The 19755-nt window shown below is 42.3% G+C and overlaps 1 protein-coding gene across 5 annotated transcripts in view; it reads right to left on the reverse strand.

Annotated features, from left to right (window-relative positions):
* Positions 1–19755, reverse strand: part of LOC135091340 (protein crumbs-like) — a 70177-nt gene that overhangs the window by 5060 nt on the left and 45362 nt on the right. For 3 of the 5 annotated variants that reach the window (XM_063988886.1, XM_063988887.1, XM_063988890.1), the window contains 30 exons: positions 19497–19663; positions 19143–19321; positions 18479–18620; positions 18101–18311; positions 17705–17821; positions 17329–17516; positions 16132–16285; positions 15629–15853; positions 15085–15321; positions 14239–14615; positions 12824–13019; positions 11829–11996; positions 11416–11600; positions 10854–11100; positions 10340–10472; positions 9886–10061; positions 9242–9363; positions 8942–9080; positions 7741–7767; positions 5972–6151; positions 5588–5724; positions 4906–5121; positions 4222–4415; positions 3453–3675; positions 2887–3069; positions 2671–2749; positions 1977–2206; positions 1271–1509; positions 780–846; positions 452–572 (listed from right to left, as the gene is read on the reverse strand). In XM_063988886.1, the coding sequence (XP_063844956.1) occupies positions 452–572; positions 780–846; positions 1271–1509; positions 1977–2206; positions 2671–2749; positions 2887–3069; positions 3453–3675; positions 4222–4415; positions 4906–5121; positions 5588–5724; positions 5972–6151; positions 7741–7767; positions 8942–9080; positions 9242–9363; positions 9886–10061; positions 10340–10472; positions 10854–11100; positions 11416–11600; positions 11829–11996; positions 12824–13019; positions 14239–14615; positions 15085–15321; positions 15629–15853; positions 16132–16285; positions 17329–17516; positions 17705–17821; positions 18101–18311; positions 18479–18620; positions 19143–19321; positions 19497–19663 (5259 nt within the window). The remainder of the gene's footprint in view (positions 1–451; positions 573–779; positions 847–1270; positions 1510–1976; positions 2207–2670; positions 2750–2886; positions 3070–3452; positions 3676–4221; positions 4416–4905; positions 5122–5587; positions 5725–5971; positions 6152–7740; positions 7768–8941; positions 9081–9241; positions 9364–9885; positions 10062–10339; positions 10473–10853; positions 11101–11415; positions 11601–11828; positions 11997–12823; positions 13020–14238; positions 14616–15084; positions 15322–15628; positions 15854–16131; positions 16286–17328; positions 17517–17704; positions 17822–18100; positions 18312–18478; positions 18621–19142; positions 19322–19496; positions 19664–19755) is intronic. The other 2 variants (XM_063988889.1, XM_063988888.1) reach the window with 2 other exon arrangements.

Here is a 19755-nt window from a genome sequence, read left to right on the forward strand (position 1 = left end):
TGTGTGTGTGTTGAGAATAGCTTGAGATTTATACACTGAATTCCTTCATTTGCCAAGAATGAGTAAACTTAGAACATACTCAGAGGAAATACTTGTATTGTAAAGTCTTAAGTGCAAGATTAGACAGATACATATATACATATACCAAGGCTGTCTCCCCCAAAAAGGCAGGCAGCCGAGACAAGGCACACAACTTTCACACCACTCTCTCATCCCAACCCCCAATGGAGAAGAGAAAGTACAGTACTCCTGCCCACACTTTGCAGGGATCAGCTGCACAGCTTGCATGGTTTGTTTGAGGGGAAAGGTAATAAGTTAACAGCATTCCTACAGATAATAGTGGAGGAGGGTGAGTGCATACATGACTCTTTAGTTTGTTGTGTGCGTGCGTCTGTTTGTGTGCCTCTTTGTGACAGTTCAGAGGCAACAACACTTTACTGGTGCCACTCACTCATGACGTCATTGCAAGTCGCCCCGTTGAGACACATGGAGCTGGAGCAGTTCTTGATTCGGAGCTCACTGCAGTCCTGCCCAATGTAGTCTGGTGGACACTGGCACACGTATCGGGCAATCTGGGAAGGAAAATACAAGGAAAAAACTCATATAGATTAATTAGTAATTTTTTATTAGCAATAAACAAGATCTGACTTAAATATTTTCTATGGTTCAACAGTCTAGGAAAAAATGATATGGGGAAATTTAATATAGATCTGTGAGGAAGTTACTGCAAGGATATTTTTTGTGGTTCACTATAACAACAAGACATGTGCAGCACTCACCTCATTAGTACAGATGCCTCCATTCTGGCAGGGGCTTGAGGCACACTCGTCAATGTCCTCCTCACACCTGCAGCACAAGGGAAATGTGGTGTTGTCAAGGTGTGGCTCCAGCCATTCAGAAGAAAGCATGGCCACTTAGATGTTACTCTGGCTCCAGTTATTTATTTCTGCTTGTGTTTTCAGTAATTAGACAAAACTAACACACTTCCAGCCATGTGATCTAGGATCATTATAAATGTACATTTTCTTCTCTATCTTTAGAAAAGTGAATGATCACAATAACACACTCTCCAAACCAGTGCCATTAAAATTAGAGAGTTGGTAAAAGCACAATGAAAAATATAAAAAATTTGATGAAGTAATGTAACCATAACAGAATTATGAAACAAAAGGAATCCTGCATTATATAACAAGCAATCCTTTCACACTGATCACTGTCCCTGGAGTCAGTGGTGAGCAGCAACATGGCATGCCAGCCCTGTGGCACTCACCACTGGCCTGTGTATCCTGGCTGGCAGCTGCAGGTGTACTGGTTGATGCCATCCACACAGGTGGCACCATTGAGGCACTGGTGGGCCACACACTCATCAATGTTGATCTGGCACAAGTCTCCCTCAAAGCCATCAAGACAGGAGCAGCTGTACACCTGGGCCGGATCAGAGCAGTGGCCCCCATTCAGGCACTCATCGTTGTAGCAGACAGTGCAGCCAATGGCAGTGTGTTGCTCCTCCTGAGGGTGGAAACATGCAATTTTCACTTATTATATTGTGCTCTTATGGCTGAATGTGTAGCTTCTTCCCTAGAAAAGTACCCAGCTACACATACACACACTCTCTCTTTCACTTTCTCTCTCATAGCTCATCAAAACTTCAATATTAATTAATGTCATGCATTTCTTAACAACTAATGAAATATATCAATATCTCTCTCTCTCTCTCTCTCTCTCTCTCTCTCTCTCTCTCTCTCTCTCTCTCATAGATAAAAATAATAAAAAAGTATTTACATGAAAAGAGAAAAGTATGAAAACAAACTGCCCTGAAAAGAATATTACAGAAATATGATAAAAAAAAAAATGATCTTGAAATAACTAATGAGTATAAAAGAAACTGATTTGAAAAAAATATGGAGTATAAAGTGACAAGAAAAGAAAGAAGAGCATAACAAAAAAGTGACAAAAAGAACGACTGCCACCCTCACCATCCGGAAGAACTGGTTTTCAGCACTGTTGTTGCTGAGGTCCTGGGGGGAGAAGAAGGGGAGTAGGACCCCCTGGAGCCTGGATGGTCCCAAGCACCCCCTGAACATGTGGGTCCCAGCACTATTGCCAGGCAAGGAGGTACTGACAGTGGCAGGGGAACTCAGGAAGGATGGATCAAGCAGGTTGTGTGCCACAGAGTTGACAGGGGAGCCTCCGATCATCACTTCTCCTGAGCAAACAAAGAAATATGAGGGTGTGATGCATACAGTGGAGATGAAGAGACAGGGGAGGTCAGGAATGATGGATCAAGAAGATTTTGTGTCTCAGAGTTGACAAGGAAGCCTCCAATCATTACTTCAGCATAAAAAGGAAAACACTGAGGGCATGACACAAGACATTTGAACATTTATTTATAGCCTAATTACAATATGCTATACTGGTAAACAAGATAAATAGTACAAGCCATCCTTTCTGATTAGCAAAAGCTTTTCAGGCAGTGAAAATACTACAAATGTAAGAAGTGTGCATCAACTATAGGAAAGATTGGATAAATATAGATACAGACACATGACCACACCAGTGTACCTCAGACATAGAAGACATGTTTATAAAGGACTCAGATAAAAGAGTTCATGAGACAACATTTATACTGCTTCAGAACATCACTGTCTCAAGTTCCAAGTGTTTACATACCTCCATCCAGCACCAGGGACTTGAAATCCACAATGACTGATATGTCTGAGCCCAGCAGACTTGTGTTGTCTAGCACCACCTGAACAAACCAAAGCATTTTTAGTTTTGATGACTTATGCATAAAGATTGTAATGAAAAAGGGAAGTTAAGTTAGAATATTTATCAAAGTGAGTTAAAGGCAGCTTTTGCAACCTATATCCTTTCTCTCTTTCTCACCTGCAGGCCAGAAGGATCCAAGGACACCAGAAGGGAGTGCCAGTCTCCGTCCAGCGTGGTATTGGAGACAAAGGTAGCACTGGTGGTGGTGCCATTCATCTGCTGCACCACCACGGCGCCAGGAGCAAGGGATACCTGCACACTGGCGTCACTTCCCTGGGCATACAGCACCACACCGCCCACCTGCCAGCACACCACACAGCAGTCAGTATTATGAGAGTCAGGTCTGTAGAGTTAAGTCTGCTTATTGGTAAATTACATGCATTTTAATACCATTTGTCTTGTTATAAGATACTGCAATATTCCACAGCCTGCAAAAAATAAGATTAAACCATTCGTAATTTGAGCAAGTGGCACCTCTGAGGTTGTGAGCATGCAACCATCTGGCCATCACCTCATAGCTACACACATAATCCACCCGTGAGTCCCATACATTTTCAACTCCTTTGACGGATAAACAAAGCCTTAAAATGCATGTGTATAGAAAATTTTCTTCTTAGAATTACACGTTCTTTCACAAACTCATGTTACACCCTGTAAAAACACCAGAATATCAGACAACACACCTGACTCCTATAGACAAGCAGGATGTCAGTAAGTTGGAAGGGAGGCCTTGTGAACCTTGGAGTGTAGGAGGCAGAGGAATTGGTGCCACTTAAGGTCAGGTTAGCCAGACACTCATACCCATCCTCCAGGTTGGCACACTGAGAGCCTTCTGGACACTGGTATATGGCACAGTACTCCCGGTCCTCACAGGTCTTGCCCTTGTAGCCAATGGGACATGCACACCTGTGGGATGATGAGATGTGTGAATGCTTATGACTCTTAAGCTGTGATGTGCTTCATTCACATACCCATACATGTCATATCAGCTGGCTTGTGGGGATTCCTTATTGTCATGAAGGTCTAAAGATTTGCTGGAGTGTTTGGGAGAGAGAGATGGATGGAAGGCAGAGGAGCATCACCAAATTTCTTTATAAAATACACAAGAATATAAGAAAATAAGGGAAGCTGCAAGAACCCATCAGGCCTACACTTGGCAGGCCCTTCATGAAATATATTTACTTATTTCTACCTATCATCCCCATCCATAAATTTGTCTAATCTTTTTTCAACATTCCCTAATGACTTGGTACTAACAATCTGATTACTGAGTCCATTCCATTCATCTACTACACTCTATTTGAGAACCAGACACAAGCAGATATGATGGGAAATGTTCCAAAAAATTAGTAATACTAATACTGCAAGTCTGCAAGAACACAACACTTTATAACACTATAGTAATACAAGTTAAAGACAACATGACGCACACAACCTCTATGACAAACTCACTCAAAGTCATTCCAGGTGATAGAGCAGGTGCCTCCATTGATACAAGGTGCTGAGGAGCAGGTGTCATCGCTGACGGTCCCCTCCAAGACGTTGTGGGTCTCCACATTGCCCAGCTCATCACCTGGCATCACCACAGCCGTCACATTCTCCAGGGGGAATGGCTGCACCAGTCTTGTCTCAGACCCGTTGCTCAGCTGCAGGAAGGTGAGGAGCAGGTAACATGAGGTGTCCTCTCTTGGTATAAATTTGACAGGGATACTAATGATCTTATCTCACGTTTGTGTTCTGTTTAGTGCTAAGTTCCACAATTGATTTGTTTCTCACTCACTTCAGCTTCTGTAATCTTCCATATCTATCTATTTATCTATTCTGATGCCTAATCTTTGCATCACCTTCATGGGAATGTAAAAGAATTTTCACTTGTCCCCATCCACACCATCCTTCCTGCCACATTCCAGTCCTCCAGCTCTTTCTCTCCTGCTGCTCCAGTACCCTCACATTCTGTCCCCACATTCTGCATTAACACACACACACACACACACACACACACACAACTTTCCTCACTCTGATGTCCTGACACACACACACACACACACACACACACACACACACACACACACAGCCCTCCTCACCCTGATGTCCTGACACACACACACACACACACACACACACAGCCCTTCTCACCCTGATGTCCTGAAGTGTTCCCTTGAAGTGTGGTCGGGTGACAGAAGTGGTGAAGTTTGACACTCCCAGCTGACGCTTGACCCTGGTTGGTGCATCCTCAGGAACACCCCCAAGGAACAAAACATGAGCAGTCAGGTCACCATTGTTCTGCAGAGTTGTGTTCAGCACCAGTGACTGATCCACACTGACCTCCAGCTCCTGGTTGATTCGCTTCACCTGGAGGGACAAAGAGCAGTTAATAATTTTTGGCACTGTGACTACAAAAGGTTCATATCAACCTATAGTGAGAGTATTGTTCCTATACCTACTCTACTAATGGATGTTTCTCACACACACACACATACACACACACACACACACACACACACACACATTAAACTAAAAGAAAAAAAATATTAAAACTTGATAGAGAGAAGGGAGACTACATATTTATGAAGTGAGAAGCTGAATATTTGAGAGGATACAAGATAAGTAAGAGAGATGCTTGAATTGCATAAAACATACATATTTGCTATAGAAATACAGACTCAAGCTCTTTCTACTATAATGAGATAAATACAACAAGGTAAACACAAGCTAATGCACTATGTAGCAACAAACATTTATCCAGACAGACACACACACACACACACACACACACACACCCAAGATATCCACACAACCAAACGAGGCAGTGACTCACGTGAAGGAGGTGTGATTCCCCATCCACCAGCGACACATCCATGATGGAGAACACCTCTTCCTCAGGCCCACTCAGCAGCACTCGCACCATCAGCATGCCCTCCACCAGCTCGGCCAGGATGTACGTCTCCCGCACACCTGCAGGAGTAAGGTGTCCTTGATACAACTTATTCTTTAGGGGTGTTGATGTAGACATAACCAAAACAACATTGACTCATATTTTTGGTGTTAACTATAAACATGACTAAAATGCAGGGCAGAGAAAAAAGTATGTATTAAAACAGTACAAATCAAAATCATACGATCATCCTAACCATCCTAACTACACCTCAACCATCCAACACTCAGAGCACACAAGGTCACACAAGGTCACCCCAGTACCCACCAGTGAAGCTTGGACCGCTGTGAGTGCCAAGGTAGAAGATGAGTCCATTGGGTTGGCGGGTGCGCACCAGCATGGAGACATCAGCGTGGGTGCGGTAGGTGTTGTAGTCCACCTCGGGGATCATGACCGTCACCAGGCTGTCCTTGGTGTCTTCATTCCCAAAGGTGACGGGAGTGAAGCCTGGTGGTGGCAGTGGTGGTGGTGGTATTAGGACACAGGGAAATAAGGGAAGAAACAAGAGGTCAATGTGCCAATATACATGTACCTATATTCACCTATTATTCCTGTTCACATCTCATCTTTTATAGTTATAGCTTCCCTCACCACTAACAGTTGAGGTATTGATACAGAAACATAGGAGAAGCTACAAGAAGTTAGTGTGCCTATATACACATGCCTATATTCACCTATCATTCCTGTCATCAGTGGTAGTATTAGAAGACAAGGAACAGGAGGTACAAGAAGTCACCAAACCTATACATACCTGCCTATTTTCACGTATTATTCCTGTCATCAGTGGTGGAATTAGAAGGCAAGCAAGAGGAGGTACATAAAGTCAGCACACCTCTACATACATATCTATATTTGCCTATCACTCCTGTCCATAAATCTATCCCACTGGTGTTGGTATTATGTGATGGGTTCTATAGCAATAACACCTGTATTTTGACTTGCTAATTTTGAAGAACAGTAAAATTCTATAAGTGTAATAAAGAGTCAAAATCACTATCTTACTTTACTTCCTTCAATACCTGACTCTTCAATCATTAACACATATTCTACTTTCTTCAGGAACACCATTAAGTATAACAAAACATTAATACAATATATACAACTACACATAACCAAGCCCAGAAGTGATGTCAGATTTCAAAACAATTCAATACGTAGAGAGTCAGAGAAAACAAGAAAACAATGCAGTGTCTTCTGTATCAAAGTTATATACTGAAAGCTGTGACACCACTTCTGGCTGGAGCTTCACACACATATATAAAAAATAGCATATAAGATAGCAGGATGGCCACAGTACTTGACTGAACACAAACTAAATACATTCCACAAAAGATTAACATGGCCATCCCTAAACTGCACAACTGGTATCATATGTACAGTGAAGGTCAGAAGTCAAGCAATCTCCCACACTTATTTTCCATGTGCTAAGTGTTTTCCCTCAATCTTCCCCTTTTCACTATTATTTGACATATCTTTCCTTCATAACTAGCTACTCTTAGACATCTTTTCTTGTTTTACAGCCATCTGCAAACACTATACAGGGTAGAAATTGTAAAATCTATTCTTTTTTATGCCATTCTTTCTTGTAGGTGCTTATAAAGATTTCGTATGTTGCTTTTAGTGTTGTGAATTATTGCATATAAGGCTTAAGTTCTTTGATATGTTATGAATCTATCAGTTATCAGGCTGTGTAAGGAGACTCAGTAGATCCAAGGACTCTCTCTCTCTCTCTCTCTCTCTCTCTCTCTCTCTCTCTCTCTCTCTCTCTCTCTCTCTCTCTCACTCTGAGGTCTCTAAACCACATTATATTAGGCACAACTCCCCCTTTCCTTTTAAACAATATACTGCTGCAATACACATTTAAATATTAGCTCTTCTCATATAAGCAAAGTTCTCAATTCCAAATGCATACTTCCTATCAGAAAGCAAGTTACTTTTCCTCTCTATACTTCTCTCTTATAAAGCAATACTCTTCTCTCCTACAGTGCAAGGTAGTACAGGGAACTTCTACATCTGAACTACATGTCAAGACCCACAAAGTGATGCCTCCCACGTGGCTCCTCCTAGGAAAGGAAGAAGGAAGGCGTGAGTGGTGGAGGCAGGTGTGCATCTCAGTCTAGTTTACAAGTGTCAGATGTGCACACAGAGTCAGTGCATAGTGCTTCAAAGTGTCTCACATTATAGTACAGGATGAGAATTTCCTTATCTGAATGCTTGGTACAGACAGAGTTCCTATTCCAGATTTTGTATTTTACAGGATTTCACACACACTTACTTTTCTTCTTACTTTGGGATTACGCTTCAAAAATTGTTAATAGATAAGAAACATCATTAGTACCATAAGCCAAAAGTGCTTTAAGGAGCATTCCCATAATACTCTGAAAATTTACGGTGAACAAATTATATGTAATGTCAGCACTTGAAAGCTTGCGGATTTTGGGAGTTTTTGGAGTTTAGAATTTGGGATAAAGTATTCTCAAGGTGCAGAGAAAAGCCGTGTTGTGCTGAGTGTGTCAGGGAGTGTGCATCAGTCCTCTACCAAGTGTGCAGCAGTGCATTTGAGAAATGGCTAAGGAATGAACATGTGTGGGGCAGAATAAAATGAGTGTCTTGCTGTGATAAGACGACAAACTGGTGGTTCACTTTACCAGCTACTGTGCTGCTGTGCATTGTGAGGGAGTCTCAAGTAATGAAGTGCCACCACGCTGCAGCTACTCAGTGCCACTAGATTAAGAGTGTTCAAACAAAGAGTATCATCAACTGTACCAGCTGTGTTGCATTTTTTGCCACATCCATGCATATGGGTGGAGTAAATTACAAAAAATACATTAATACCTGATAGACCATGCACAAAATATGTAGTGTCAGTACATACCATGAACTGAAATACATGAAACATTGTCATGCAGAGTCAACATGCACATTCTTGGATAGATTAATTTCTAGTAAAGTAAACATGCACAAGTGACATGACAATAATCTAACCATCAAATATTTACCTTCTCTCTCAATTCAATTCCCAAATAAATTAACTCTTAGTAAAATAAACATGTAGAAGTGATGCAGCAAAAATCTAACAATTCAATATCTCCCCTTCTTTCAATTGATCATCAACTCCAAGTCATTACTCAAGTCCCTCAGTAACCAGTCAGTACAGCCTCCCAGCCCATTTCCCCCCAGGCAGCCCAGGAAGGACCCACTGCCTCACAGTCCCCAAGGGCTCAGCACATGACTCACTCATCTGGCAGGTCTCTCCCAGGTACGGCCGCTCACAGTTGCACTTGTAGCTGCTCCAGAGGTCCACACACTGCCCATCATTGTGGCAAGGATTGGGCACGCACTGCTCCTCCCTTGGGCACCCCTCCTCCACCATTATCTGTAGGAAGGGTATTCATTTATAACCTTTACCCTTAACATCACCCACACACCCACACACATGCACACACACACAGACACACAGATGAACACACACACACACACACACACACACACACACACACACACACACACACCGAACTACATCACATTTTCACTCACCTTCCGCTGTGACAACACCCTGCTGGGCACCAGCTCCACGCCATCCACCACCACATTCTCCATGCAACCGGTGAAGAATGGAGCCTCAGTTGACAGGATCCTGAGGGTGGGTGTTGTTCCTCCTGCAGGAACAAGGCATGTTACTTCAACTCACACCAAGGTTTGCTAAGACTTCAACATTTATATTGAGTGTGATGGTGAGAGAAAATAAAGGGTGAAGTGTATGTAATTTATTTCTCAAATGTCTCTAATGTTTTGGGTGTTGCCTTATTCTCTCTGAAGATTTGAACAAGTAAGGGTATAAAGTACTGCTTTGTTTTCTTTCAGTACCATGTCCCAACCACTTGTCTTTTATCTACACAGCATGAACGATTCCTTTGATGTACTGCCTGCCTGATCTCTCCACTCATCTCATAACAAAACCACAAGTATCAAAAAAAGGAGAATCTGAAGTAATCTGCAACAGACACAGAAATTAAACCACCAAGAAATGCATGACTGCTTTAAAGTATTGCTTGGTTTTGACATCTATGCCTGCCAGATCCCTATACTCATCTCTCAACAAGGCAATGCAGAGGGACAGAACCACAAGAAGACAAGAGACAACAAAACAAGCAGGATTGCTGAGCCACACGTTGCCTCACCCAGGATAGTGGAGGAGAAGGAAGTGTCGGAGCTGTTGATGGTCTGGACGGGGTTGATGGGATGAAGTGTGGTCTCGTTGTTGGCAGCCAAGAACACGTGGCTGTCGTTCACTGTCATGCGCACCATCTGCCACTCCCCGTCGTTGAGGTCTGACCCAACAAAGATTCCGTCCCACCTGAGAATAAGACAGCACACAGGTAATGTCATGAGTGAACCACAGGTGAACATGGTAAATATGCACACAAATAAGGAAAAGAACTATCATTGACAGGTAAGGTTATCAATGAACACGCCAAATCAATTAACAGGCAAAATCAATCCTTTAGGAACACAAACAGGTATATACAAAAAGGTAAAACATGTAGAAGACTTCATATAATATCATGCTGGAGCATACACAAGTTTACCATAAATACCGATCACTAATCATGAATATTCTCAGCATCCACTCACTTGTTGAGCAGCGATGAGTGGACATTGAGTTCCCCGTTGAGCAGCTCCAGCTTGAAGTAGGTCTTGCCCTGACCCACAGCCAGGATCCCACTGGGCAGAGTGGTGCGGAAGCGGAAGGCGAGGTTGTAGCCGGCTGTGTGGTAGTCATGGGTTAGCACTGCACAGGGAAGCACTGGCAAGCAGACTCAGTAAAATGCACAGAAGGAAACTGTCAGGGAATGTGAGGTGTGAAGACATAAGGACTGAAGCATTTACAAACAGTCTCAGTTAAATGCACAGAAGAAAGACAGTCAGGAGATGTGAGGTACAATGATACAAAGGCTGAAGTAAGATTCAAGTTAGATTCAAGGTAAAAATACACAGAAGGAAACTGTCAGCAAATGTGAGGTGCAGTGACAAACAAAGACTGAAGTAAGACTCGCAATGAATTAAAAATAAAATACACAGAAAGATACAGTCAGAAGGTGTAAGGCGTCACAATATAAAGGCTGAGGCAAGAATCACAACAGCTCACCTTCCATCTGCTCAGAGTTGACAATCACAAAGGAGTTGCCATTGAGGGAGAGAGTGGTGGGGTCCTCGCAGTACATCCCTGTGAAGCCGTACGGACACTGACACTCAAAGCTGTGCTCTGTCTCATGGGAGATGAGTGGCTTGCACACCCCACCGTTGAGGCACTCAACATTGCGACAGCCAATCAGCTCCACCGAACAGTTCTTGCCGCCATAGTCCTCCTCACACACACACTCGTAATCAGCAACCTGGGCAGAAACAACTTGTTACACACTTGTCTTTAGAAAAACTTGTACCTGTGCATTCCAGTTCTGTCACAATATAACAACAGAAAATAACAGACCACAAAATACCAGTCAGGGATCCAATTATGTGGTTTATTTCAAAGTTTAACCAGCCTTTATTTCTAGCACTTGTATTTTCTTAATTAAAAAAGGAAAGGAATAAAAAAAAAAATCAAAGTGGCTTACTTCACACAGATTAGTTATGCTTCTTAATAAAAACAAGAAAAGAGAAGACAAAGATGAAATAATACAATAATACTTCAAGTTAAGGACCCTCACCCGGTCAATGCAGGAGCCCCTGACGCAGGGGGAATACAGCTCACACTCATTGATCTCTGTCTCACAGTTAACGCCCTCGTAACCCGGCCAGCACTCACACAGGTACGCATTGATGCCGTCCACACACTCCCCCTTCTGGCACGGGTCACTCTGGCACTCGTCAATGTTCACCTCACACATCTCCCCTGGAATGAAAAGGTGATACTTGTGTTGAGGGGCTATCTTTTGTGTATCAGAATGTATCCAGCACTTGAGTCACTTAAGAACACTTGTAAAAATTTAGACTTGTATTGTTGGGGTTATAAGCTACAGGCTGTACTGATCATAATTTGTACTTTAGGCATTCATGACTGCTATGAGTGAAAGAAAAGTACCAACACACACCTTCACAAGTACAGAGCCTCACTACACACCTGTAAATCCGGCCACACACTCGCACACAAAGCCACCCGCCTCCTCGTACGTGAAGTTGGTAAAGATGCCAAGCTCATAGAGGGTGAGGTTGCTGCGTTCCAGACAGGTGGCCCCATTAAGGCAAGGGGACAGGTCACACTCGGGGATGTCCTCCTCACAGTTCTTGCCTGAGAGAGGTGACAGTGGTGAGTGGTGAGGGAGGAGGAGGAAAAACACTGGATCTAGAATGTTATGTTAATGTTTTCTTTATTTATTTATTGATCTATTTAATTTTTATCTGTTTTATTTCTACATACCTGGAGACACATTAGAAGCTAAGAGTAATGAAAGAGTAATGAGTAATGATAAGTAAAGAACAAAATTATGGTACTGAAAAGTATTATAAAGATACATTACAGTTCCTAATCTGAAGGAATGAATGCAACTTTCTATAAGTGAAAATTATTTACGTATTGAAAGACGATCATAAATACCTCAACAATATATCAAGCTCTCATAAAGTCAGCTGCAATTCTTAATTACTTCATATATTATTTCAATGAAATTTACTTTACTCAAATAACCTTCAAAGATCTGTATAATGTAAGTACACCAACAACCAGTTCTTAATTACTTGATATCTTTGTTAAATAAAATATAATTTACTGCAACTTTGAAGATTTGTATACAGGTAAGTACACCACCAATTTACCATCTCCCTTGGTCCCAAAAAGCTGCCAGACTATTCATTTAGAAGCAGGAACCACAGGGAAAACATCACCCACTAAAGCAGGTTACAGCCCACCAACCTCAGCCAATCTCTGGAGCTAAGACACCAACAGAAATACAGCACCAAAAAATGCTCCTATAGATTTGCCTTACAGAAATACATTACTAAAAAGATCCCTGTAGCTTCACTTGACAGAAACACAGTACCAGAAAGATCCCTGTAGCTTGGTCCGATAAACACAGTACCAAAAAACATCCCTGTAGCTTGGCCTGACATCTCACAAACCTTCATAGCCCGGATGACAGAGACACTCATAATCCTTAATGAGGTCTGAGCAGGTGGATCCGTGCTGGCAAGGGGACGACTCACAGTCATCTATGTTTATCTCACACTGAGGACCCTTGAAGCCGGTGTCGCTACAGTTACACGTGAATTCGTTGATGCCATCCGTGCACACTCCCTCATTCATACAAGGGTCCGACTAGAATGCAACAGGCAAGCATACACAGTGTTACTTTGGTGGCTGAGGGGTGAGTGGTTATACTGGGGCTCAGGGGAGGAGGGTGAGGCAGTGGGAGTGTGAAGTGTGTGAGGCTAAGGAACAGAACAGAGAGGGGGAGTGTGGTTGTGGTGGAGGGCAAGACTACGTGAAATAGTGAGACAGTAAGGATAGTGAATGTGAAAAGAGGACAAAAATAGATGAAACAATAAAAGAGAATAAAGATAGTGAATGTGGTGGTTGAAACAATGAAAGATTAAGAAGGCAATGTTATTAGAGGGCAAAATTAAAAGTTATGAAAGAGAACAACATTGGTGAGTGAATGAAGGGCAAAGATAGTGAAATTGCTGAGCATACAGAGAAGAAAATTGATGAAATTAATGGTCCGACAGAGGGACAGTAGAAGTGGAAAAGAAATATGGTAGAAATCATGAGATATAAGGATCAGAATGGAGTAGAAATAAGCAAAACATTATTAGAGTTAAACAAAAACAGCATAATAAATTGAAAAGTAAGGCCTATATTATTAATTGATTAAACCTGGATTAAGTGACTGAAAACTCATGGAAAAGTTAATAATGATAAATAAAAACAAGGTTACAACAATGACAAATTAGAATGGGAAATAAATGCAGACAAAACAAAATTTACAAATAGTTCAGATAGTAATTTGCAAACATAACTTGACAAATTTTGACCATTCCTCATGCTTGTCAAGGAAGCTGCCTGAGGACACACCAAAAAAATACAGACACAAAACAAACACTACCATTACAACATTAAGAATACACACTTATTGTGATTCTCTCGGTTTTAAAACATGTAAATAAAATAGACATGTCTCTCAAGTGGAGTGCTTTTTCAACACTGACTTTAAATAATGACAAAAAAACATAGACATTTATATCTTATGTAACACAAAATGAATTAAGTTCTAGAATTGCATGGAAACTTACTTTAAAAAAATGTTGTATATTATTCGTCTAATTTTCCAATCAATAAAGGCAGAGTGCAAAAATTAGCTTCATTACAAGATAAATTAGATGCACAACTCTAAAGAATCCCAAAAAAGTAATCAACAGTATAATCATAAATCCACAAAATGGCAACACATCAAATCTGATCCTGCACACTGTGACAACTCCACTTGAGAGAGGAAACTGACAAGGAAACAAGCAACAGGGAAGGGCGGGCAGCATACCTCACACTCGTCAATATTGGTGGAGCAAAGCTGGTCAGTGAACCCAGGCAGACACTCACAGGTGAAGTTGGCAATGTGGTCATGGCAGGTGGCATTGTTCTGGCACGGCCCACTCTCACACTCGTCAATGTCAACATCACAGTCGGTCCCGGTGAAGCCAGGCTGACAGATGCACTCATAACCATTGATGTGGTTGAGGCAAGTACCGTTGTTGCTGCAGGGGTGGGAGAGGCACTCGTCAACCTCAAGATTACAGTGGCTGCCGGAGAAGCCAGGGCGGCAGAAGCACTGGTAGGAGCCATTGGTGTTTTCACAGATCCCATTGATGCAGGGCTGCTCCAGCACACACTCGTCCACGTCCTCCTCACAGTTGTGGCCTGGGGAGGGAGTGAGCAGGTCAGATGAAAGGTTATGTCCATCACCACTTGCAGTACAGGGAAGTGGGTGAGGCTGAGCAGATCCACAACCCAGCACCACTCATCAGCAGAATGTATAATGATATACAATACAAACTTCAAGACCTCCTCACAGACATCTCTTTGGAAAGCATCAAATATAAACAGATAGATAATTAGAGAGATAGATAAAGAGTTACAATAAAGTAATACTTTCTCAACAGTACATTAATTCCCAATTCTTTATAGTGAAGTAAATAAATAAGGGAAAGAAAAAAATTAAAAACTCTTGAAGCAGGAGAATATCAGTTTTCTGTTTTAATTAGTCATCTGTCCCATCTCTGTAGAAAATTAGTAAAACATACAAGAAAAGCAAAAAAAACACAAAACAACAAGAAAAGAAAGATGAGAGTTGTATCAGTCATCCACTTCAGTTAGCCAGCGGCCTCACCTGTGTAACCTGATGGGCAGACGCAGGTGTAGTTAGCCCTGCCGTCGTAACACTCCCCCCCATTGAGGCATGGGCTGCTCTCACACTCATCAATGTTGACGGAGCAGTTCTCGCCGGTGAATCCCTCGGGACACCGGCACTCGTAGCTGTTCACCAGGTCGTAGCAAACCTTGCCATCCGAGCAGGTCACATCAAAGCAATCGTTGATGTTGTTACTGCAGAGCAACCCCTCAAACCCTGGCAAAAAGTATTAGCAGGGTTAAAACTGATAACTAAAACTGAAGCATCAACAAATTTACTTCTGTTACTCCACTTCACTGCAGGAATAAAAAAACATCACAAAGAAATAAAATTGGACTAAAAAAGAGAATGAAAGCCCTCATAATCAATAAAAAATGAAAAAAATCTTAAAAAAAAACAAAATACATAAAAAAAAACTCAAAATAAATAAGAAATCCCCTCAAAATAAATAAAGGAATCAAAAACACTGAAAATCAATCAAGTTACCAAGACATCCCACACAACCATCCTGCCTCGGCCTCACCTGGGATACACTCGCAGTAGAAGTTTGGGTCGCTATGTGTGGGGATGCAGGAGCCTGAGTTGTGGCAGGGCATGGAGGCACAGGCATCATACTGCTCCTCACAGTTGGTGCCCACGAATGCCTTGCTACATTCACACGTGTACTCATTCACACCGTCCTGACACACACCCCCGTTGAGGCACGGCGATGAGGCGCACTCATCAATGTTTGTCTCACACGTCTCCCCTGCACACAGAAAGGAAGAAGCAAAATATTATTCTATCACATTCCAATATTCAATTCTGATCAGAGAGTCACTATTCATCCTGGTCATGGTGAGGGGTGACAAAAAACTACATGCATGGTCCACAATATGTATGCAAATTTAACTCCACCATGTTATTCATTCTATCACATTCCATTATTCTTTCCAGGGGCCTAAAAAACGTGAGCAGGGCCTCCAGCATCTCTCCTGCACTGTCCAGCCAAGTCATGCCACTGATGAGTATACACAAGCACTGTACCTGTAAATCCCAGGAGACAGGTGCAGTCGAAGCCATTCACTCTGTCCTTGCATGATGCTCCATTGAGGCACGGGGAGGAGTCACACTCGTCCACCTCCACTTCACAGTTCTTGCCAGTCCAGCCATCCTCACAGTGGCAAGTGTAGTCCCCAACCTGCAGGGCCAAGGCAGGGGAAATGTTACACACACACACACACACACACACACACATTAGAAAGGCTTGACAAACTGAAGCCCTCCAGCACTAGAGGAAAGACTAAAACTAGGTGACATGATCATGATGTACAAATATGTAGAAGGAAAAGAATAATAACATTAATAACTGAAAACTGGAGTAAGAGATGATATCCATCTATGAGTTACTGGGGAAATACTACCAAGTTTGGAAGAGTAATCACTGAAGAGATTAAAATAAAGTTAATTTCTATAATGGAAAGAAACAAAGAAGCTAACAGTACTTACTCTATGGAAACAGAAATAGAGGATTCACACATCAGATTCTTGGCTACACTTCACCTAAGTACATACATTCCAAGACAAAATCTACACAGCTAACCAGTTATACATATTTTTGAGGTAAGCACCACTGCACACGCCAGCACAGTACGGGCTACACCACCACTCACCGTGTAGAGATGCTGCTCACACAACACCACATCAGCAGCAGGCAGGCAAGAAATAAAATGTACAGCATATACTGAGTGCATCATTTCATCACAATTATATGATTATAGGGAGCTTTGCATCAGACAAATTTATGGATGGGGATAATAGGTGGAAATAAAAAGTTATGCTTTCAATAGGGACTGCCACGTGTAAGCCTGATGGTTTCTTGTAGCTTCCCTTATTTTTTTATGTTCTTATGATGTAAATGTTGTTAATTCCCAATCATGTCACCACATCCATGCAGGTGTTGGTATTGAATGATACATGAAGAGTCTTGAGAATACTTGAATAACTGGTTCATTGGATTCTGGCACTATAATGTTATATGACACTGTGTGAAATAAATACATAAATAAAATAAATAAATGAAATCTGTTAATAAAATAAAAAGACAAAATATCAAATAAGATAAAACAACTAAAGATTACAATCACAACAACCTTAAAAATACAGTTAATGGAGCCACAGTCACACAAGAGAGGCAAGCAAAGAAGAGACAATATCTATACCTTTCTCCTCTCAGTCACTCACCAAGTCCTCACAGCTGGTGGCGTGCACACACACATTGAGGGCACACTCGTCCCGGTTCACCTCGCAGTTGACGCCTTCAAAACCAGCTGGGCACTCACAGGTGAAGGCCTGCACCTCATCATGGCAGGTTCCCCCATTCTGGCATGGGTCCTCGGCACAGTCATCGATGTTCACTTCACAGTTCCTCCCTAAAACAGTAACATGCATCAGCTGAGGAGGAAAGCCACCATGTTATTAAGGGTAAGGAGGAACAATGGCTGTCAAAAGGCTCATAACTAAGTAGGAAGCCCAAGGAATTAGTGAAAAAGCTATTAAGACAGGAGATACGTCATTCGTAGGTTTATAATGATGCAGGATGGCCAAGGAATCAGTGTACCTAAGAATCCCGCTGCACAGATACAGGTGTAGGCGTTGCTGTCGTCGTAACAGGTCGCTCCATTGAGGCACGGGGAGGAGGCACACTCGTCAATCTGAACACAATTAGGGGCTGAACCTGTAGGAATGAAATCATTATCATCATCACTCTCAGTGACCCAAGTTATAGTCATCACAATCATTTGAGAACCAAATTAGTCATCATCATCATCATCAGAAAGTCTAAATTTCATCCTTTGCAGGATTTCAAAAACACTGAGAAATTTATCAGAAGGAATGCTACATCACATACAATGGTACACAGAGGAGCCACATTCACACCAGCCAGAGAAAATCCTAGCACACACTTGAGCACATCATGCATGGTGTTACATACAGACGATGGGCAACACTTCACCTGAGAATCCTGGGCTGCAGCGACACACATACTCATTGACTCCATCCTCACAGAACGAATTTTCCGGACAGGTAACGTTGTAGCAGTCGTTAATGTTGCGTTCGCAGTTGTCCCCCTCAAAGCCGAGCAGACAGGTGCAAAGGTAGGCATTCTTGAGGTCTGTGCAGGTCCCCCCATTTTGACAGGGGTCTGAGGAACACTCCAGCACCTCCTGCAACACCATTTGTCAATCAGTACACCATTAATTCTTAGCTTCTTTTACTCCTATAGTTATCCTTTGCTAGCATTTATAGCATTGAAAGAAATGTTTACCAGAACACAGACACACACACACACACACACACACACACACACACACACACACACAGAAACACTCACCACATCGCAGTGCTTTCCGCCATACCCAGGCACACAGGCACACTCATAGTTGCCATACAGGTCATAGCAGGTGGCCCCATTGAAGCACGGAGACAAGAGCTGGCACTCATCAATGTTGTCCTGGCACAAGTGTCCCTCATACCTGCCGTAAAGAATCATATGAACAGTTTGCATTAACAACCAGATGCCATTAAACGTACATACATACATTAAACATAAGTGAGAGACATCATTCTTTTATATTTGAAGTCTTGACACAACTCAAGAGGTCAGACTGCAAAAGAACAGAAATTTACAATAAAAAAAAAAGAAAGAAAAATTAGGATCAGGAAGTTATGATAGTTTTCAAGGATGTTTTTATGATCCTATTGATAGGTTAATAAGAATGCCACGCTGTCAATGGAAAAATCAGCCTTGCAAATATGCCTAATTATCTTTATGGCCTTTGAAAACCCTACTGATGAGAAAAGAAGGTATTGACTAACATAAGCTATATAGAGATTGGTAAATCACTTCAGAAATCATCAATCTCCCTCCTCCTCCTCCTCCTTTACAATTCCTACTTCTCTTCTTCCTCTTCCTCCTCTTATAGAAAACTGTACAGCTTATAAAAAGATACACAACCATTCATTCTTCTGTGTTGTTCATGGCAGATGTGACTCACCCGGTGCCGTCACAGTTGCAGGTGAAGGAGTTGATCCCGTCCAGGCACTGTCCCTCGTGACGGCACGGCTCTGCGGCACAGTCGTCATTGTTCACCTCACAGTGCTCTCCGCTGAATCCCGGCTGGCACAAACACTCGTACGTGTCAGAGAAGGCCGTGATGGTGCAGGTGGCGTTGTTCTGTGGCGTACGAGGTCAAGGTTACTGGTGAAGCTTTCTAGTGATTTTGTTTTTTTTGATTTACTGTTTATTTTGTCTTCATACTTTGGCTGCTTATCATCTTTAGTAATGTGGTATGGACAGTATTTGATTTCCTGTAGCAAGGGTCCTCATACACACACACACACACACATACCTGGCAGGGATTGTTGGTTGCCTCACAGAAGTTTTCAGTGATGCGCGTCTGACAGGTGGCGCCAATGTAGCCAATGGGACAAGCACAGCTGGTAGAGTTGTCTAGGCGGTCTGGCTGACACATCCCTCCATTCTCACACTGGAACTCTGGCCGGGCACACAGTGGTCCTGCGGAGAGCATGAGCTGGTGAGGAGCTGAGGGACTAAGGTGATGAGGGGCTGTGGGGTGCAGTTGCATCTCATAACTATTTACTAACAAT

This window comes from Scylla paramamosain, chromosome 37, assembly GCF_035594125.1.
Source record: "Scylla paramamosain isolate STU-SP2022 chromosome 37, ASM3559412v1, whole genome shotgun sequence".
Classification (NCBI taxonomy): Eukaryota; Metazoa; Arthropoda; class Malacostraca; order Decapoda; family Portunidae; genus Scylla; species Scylla paramamosain.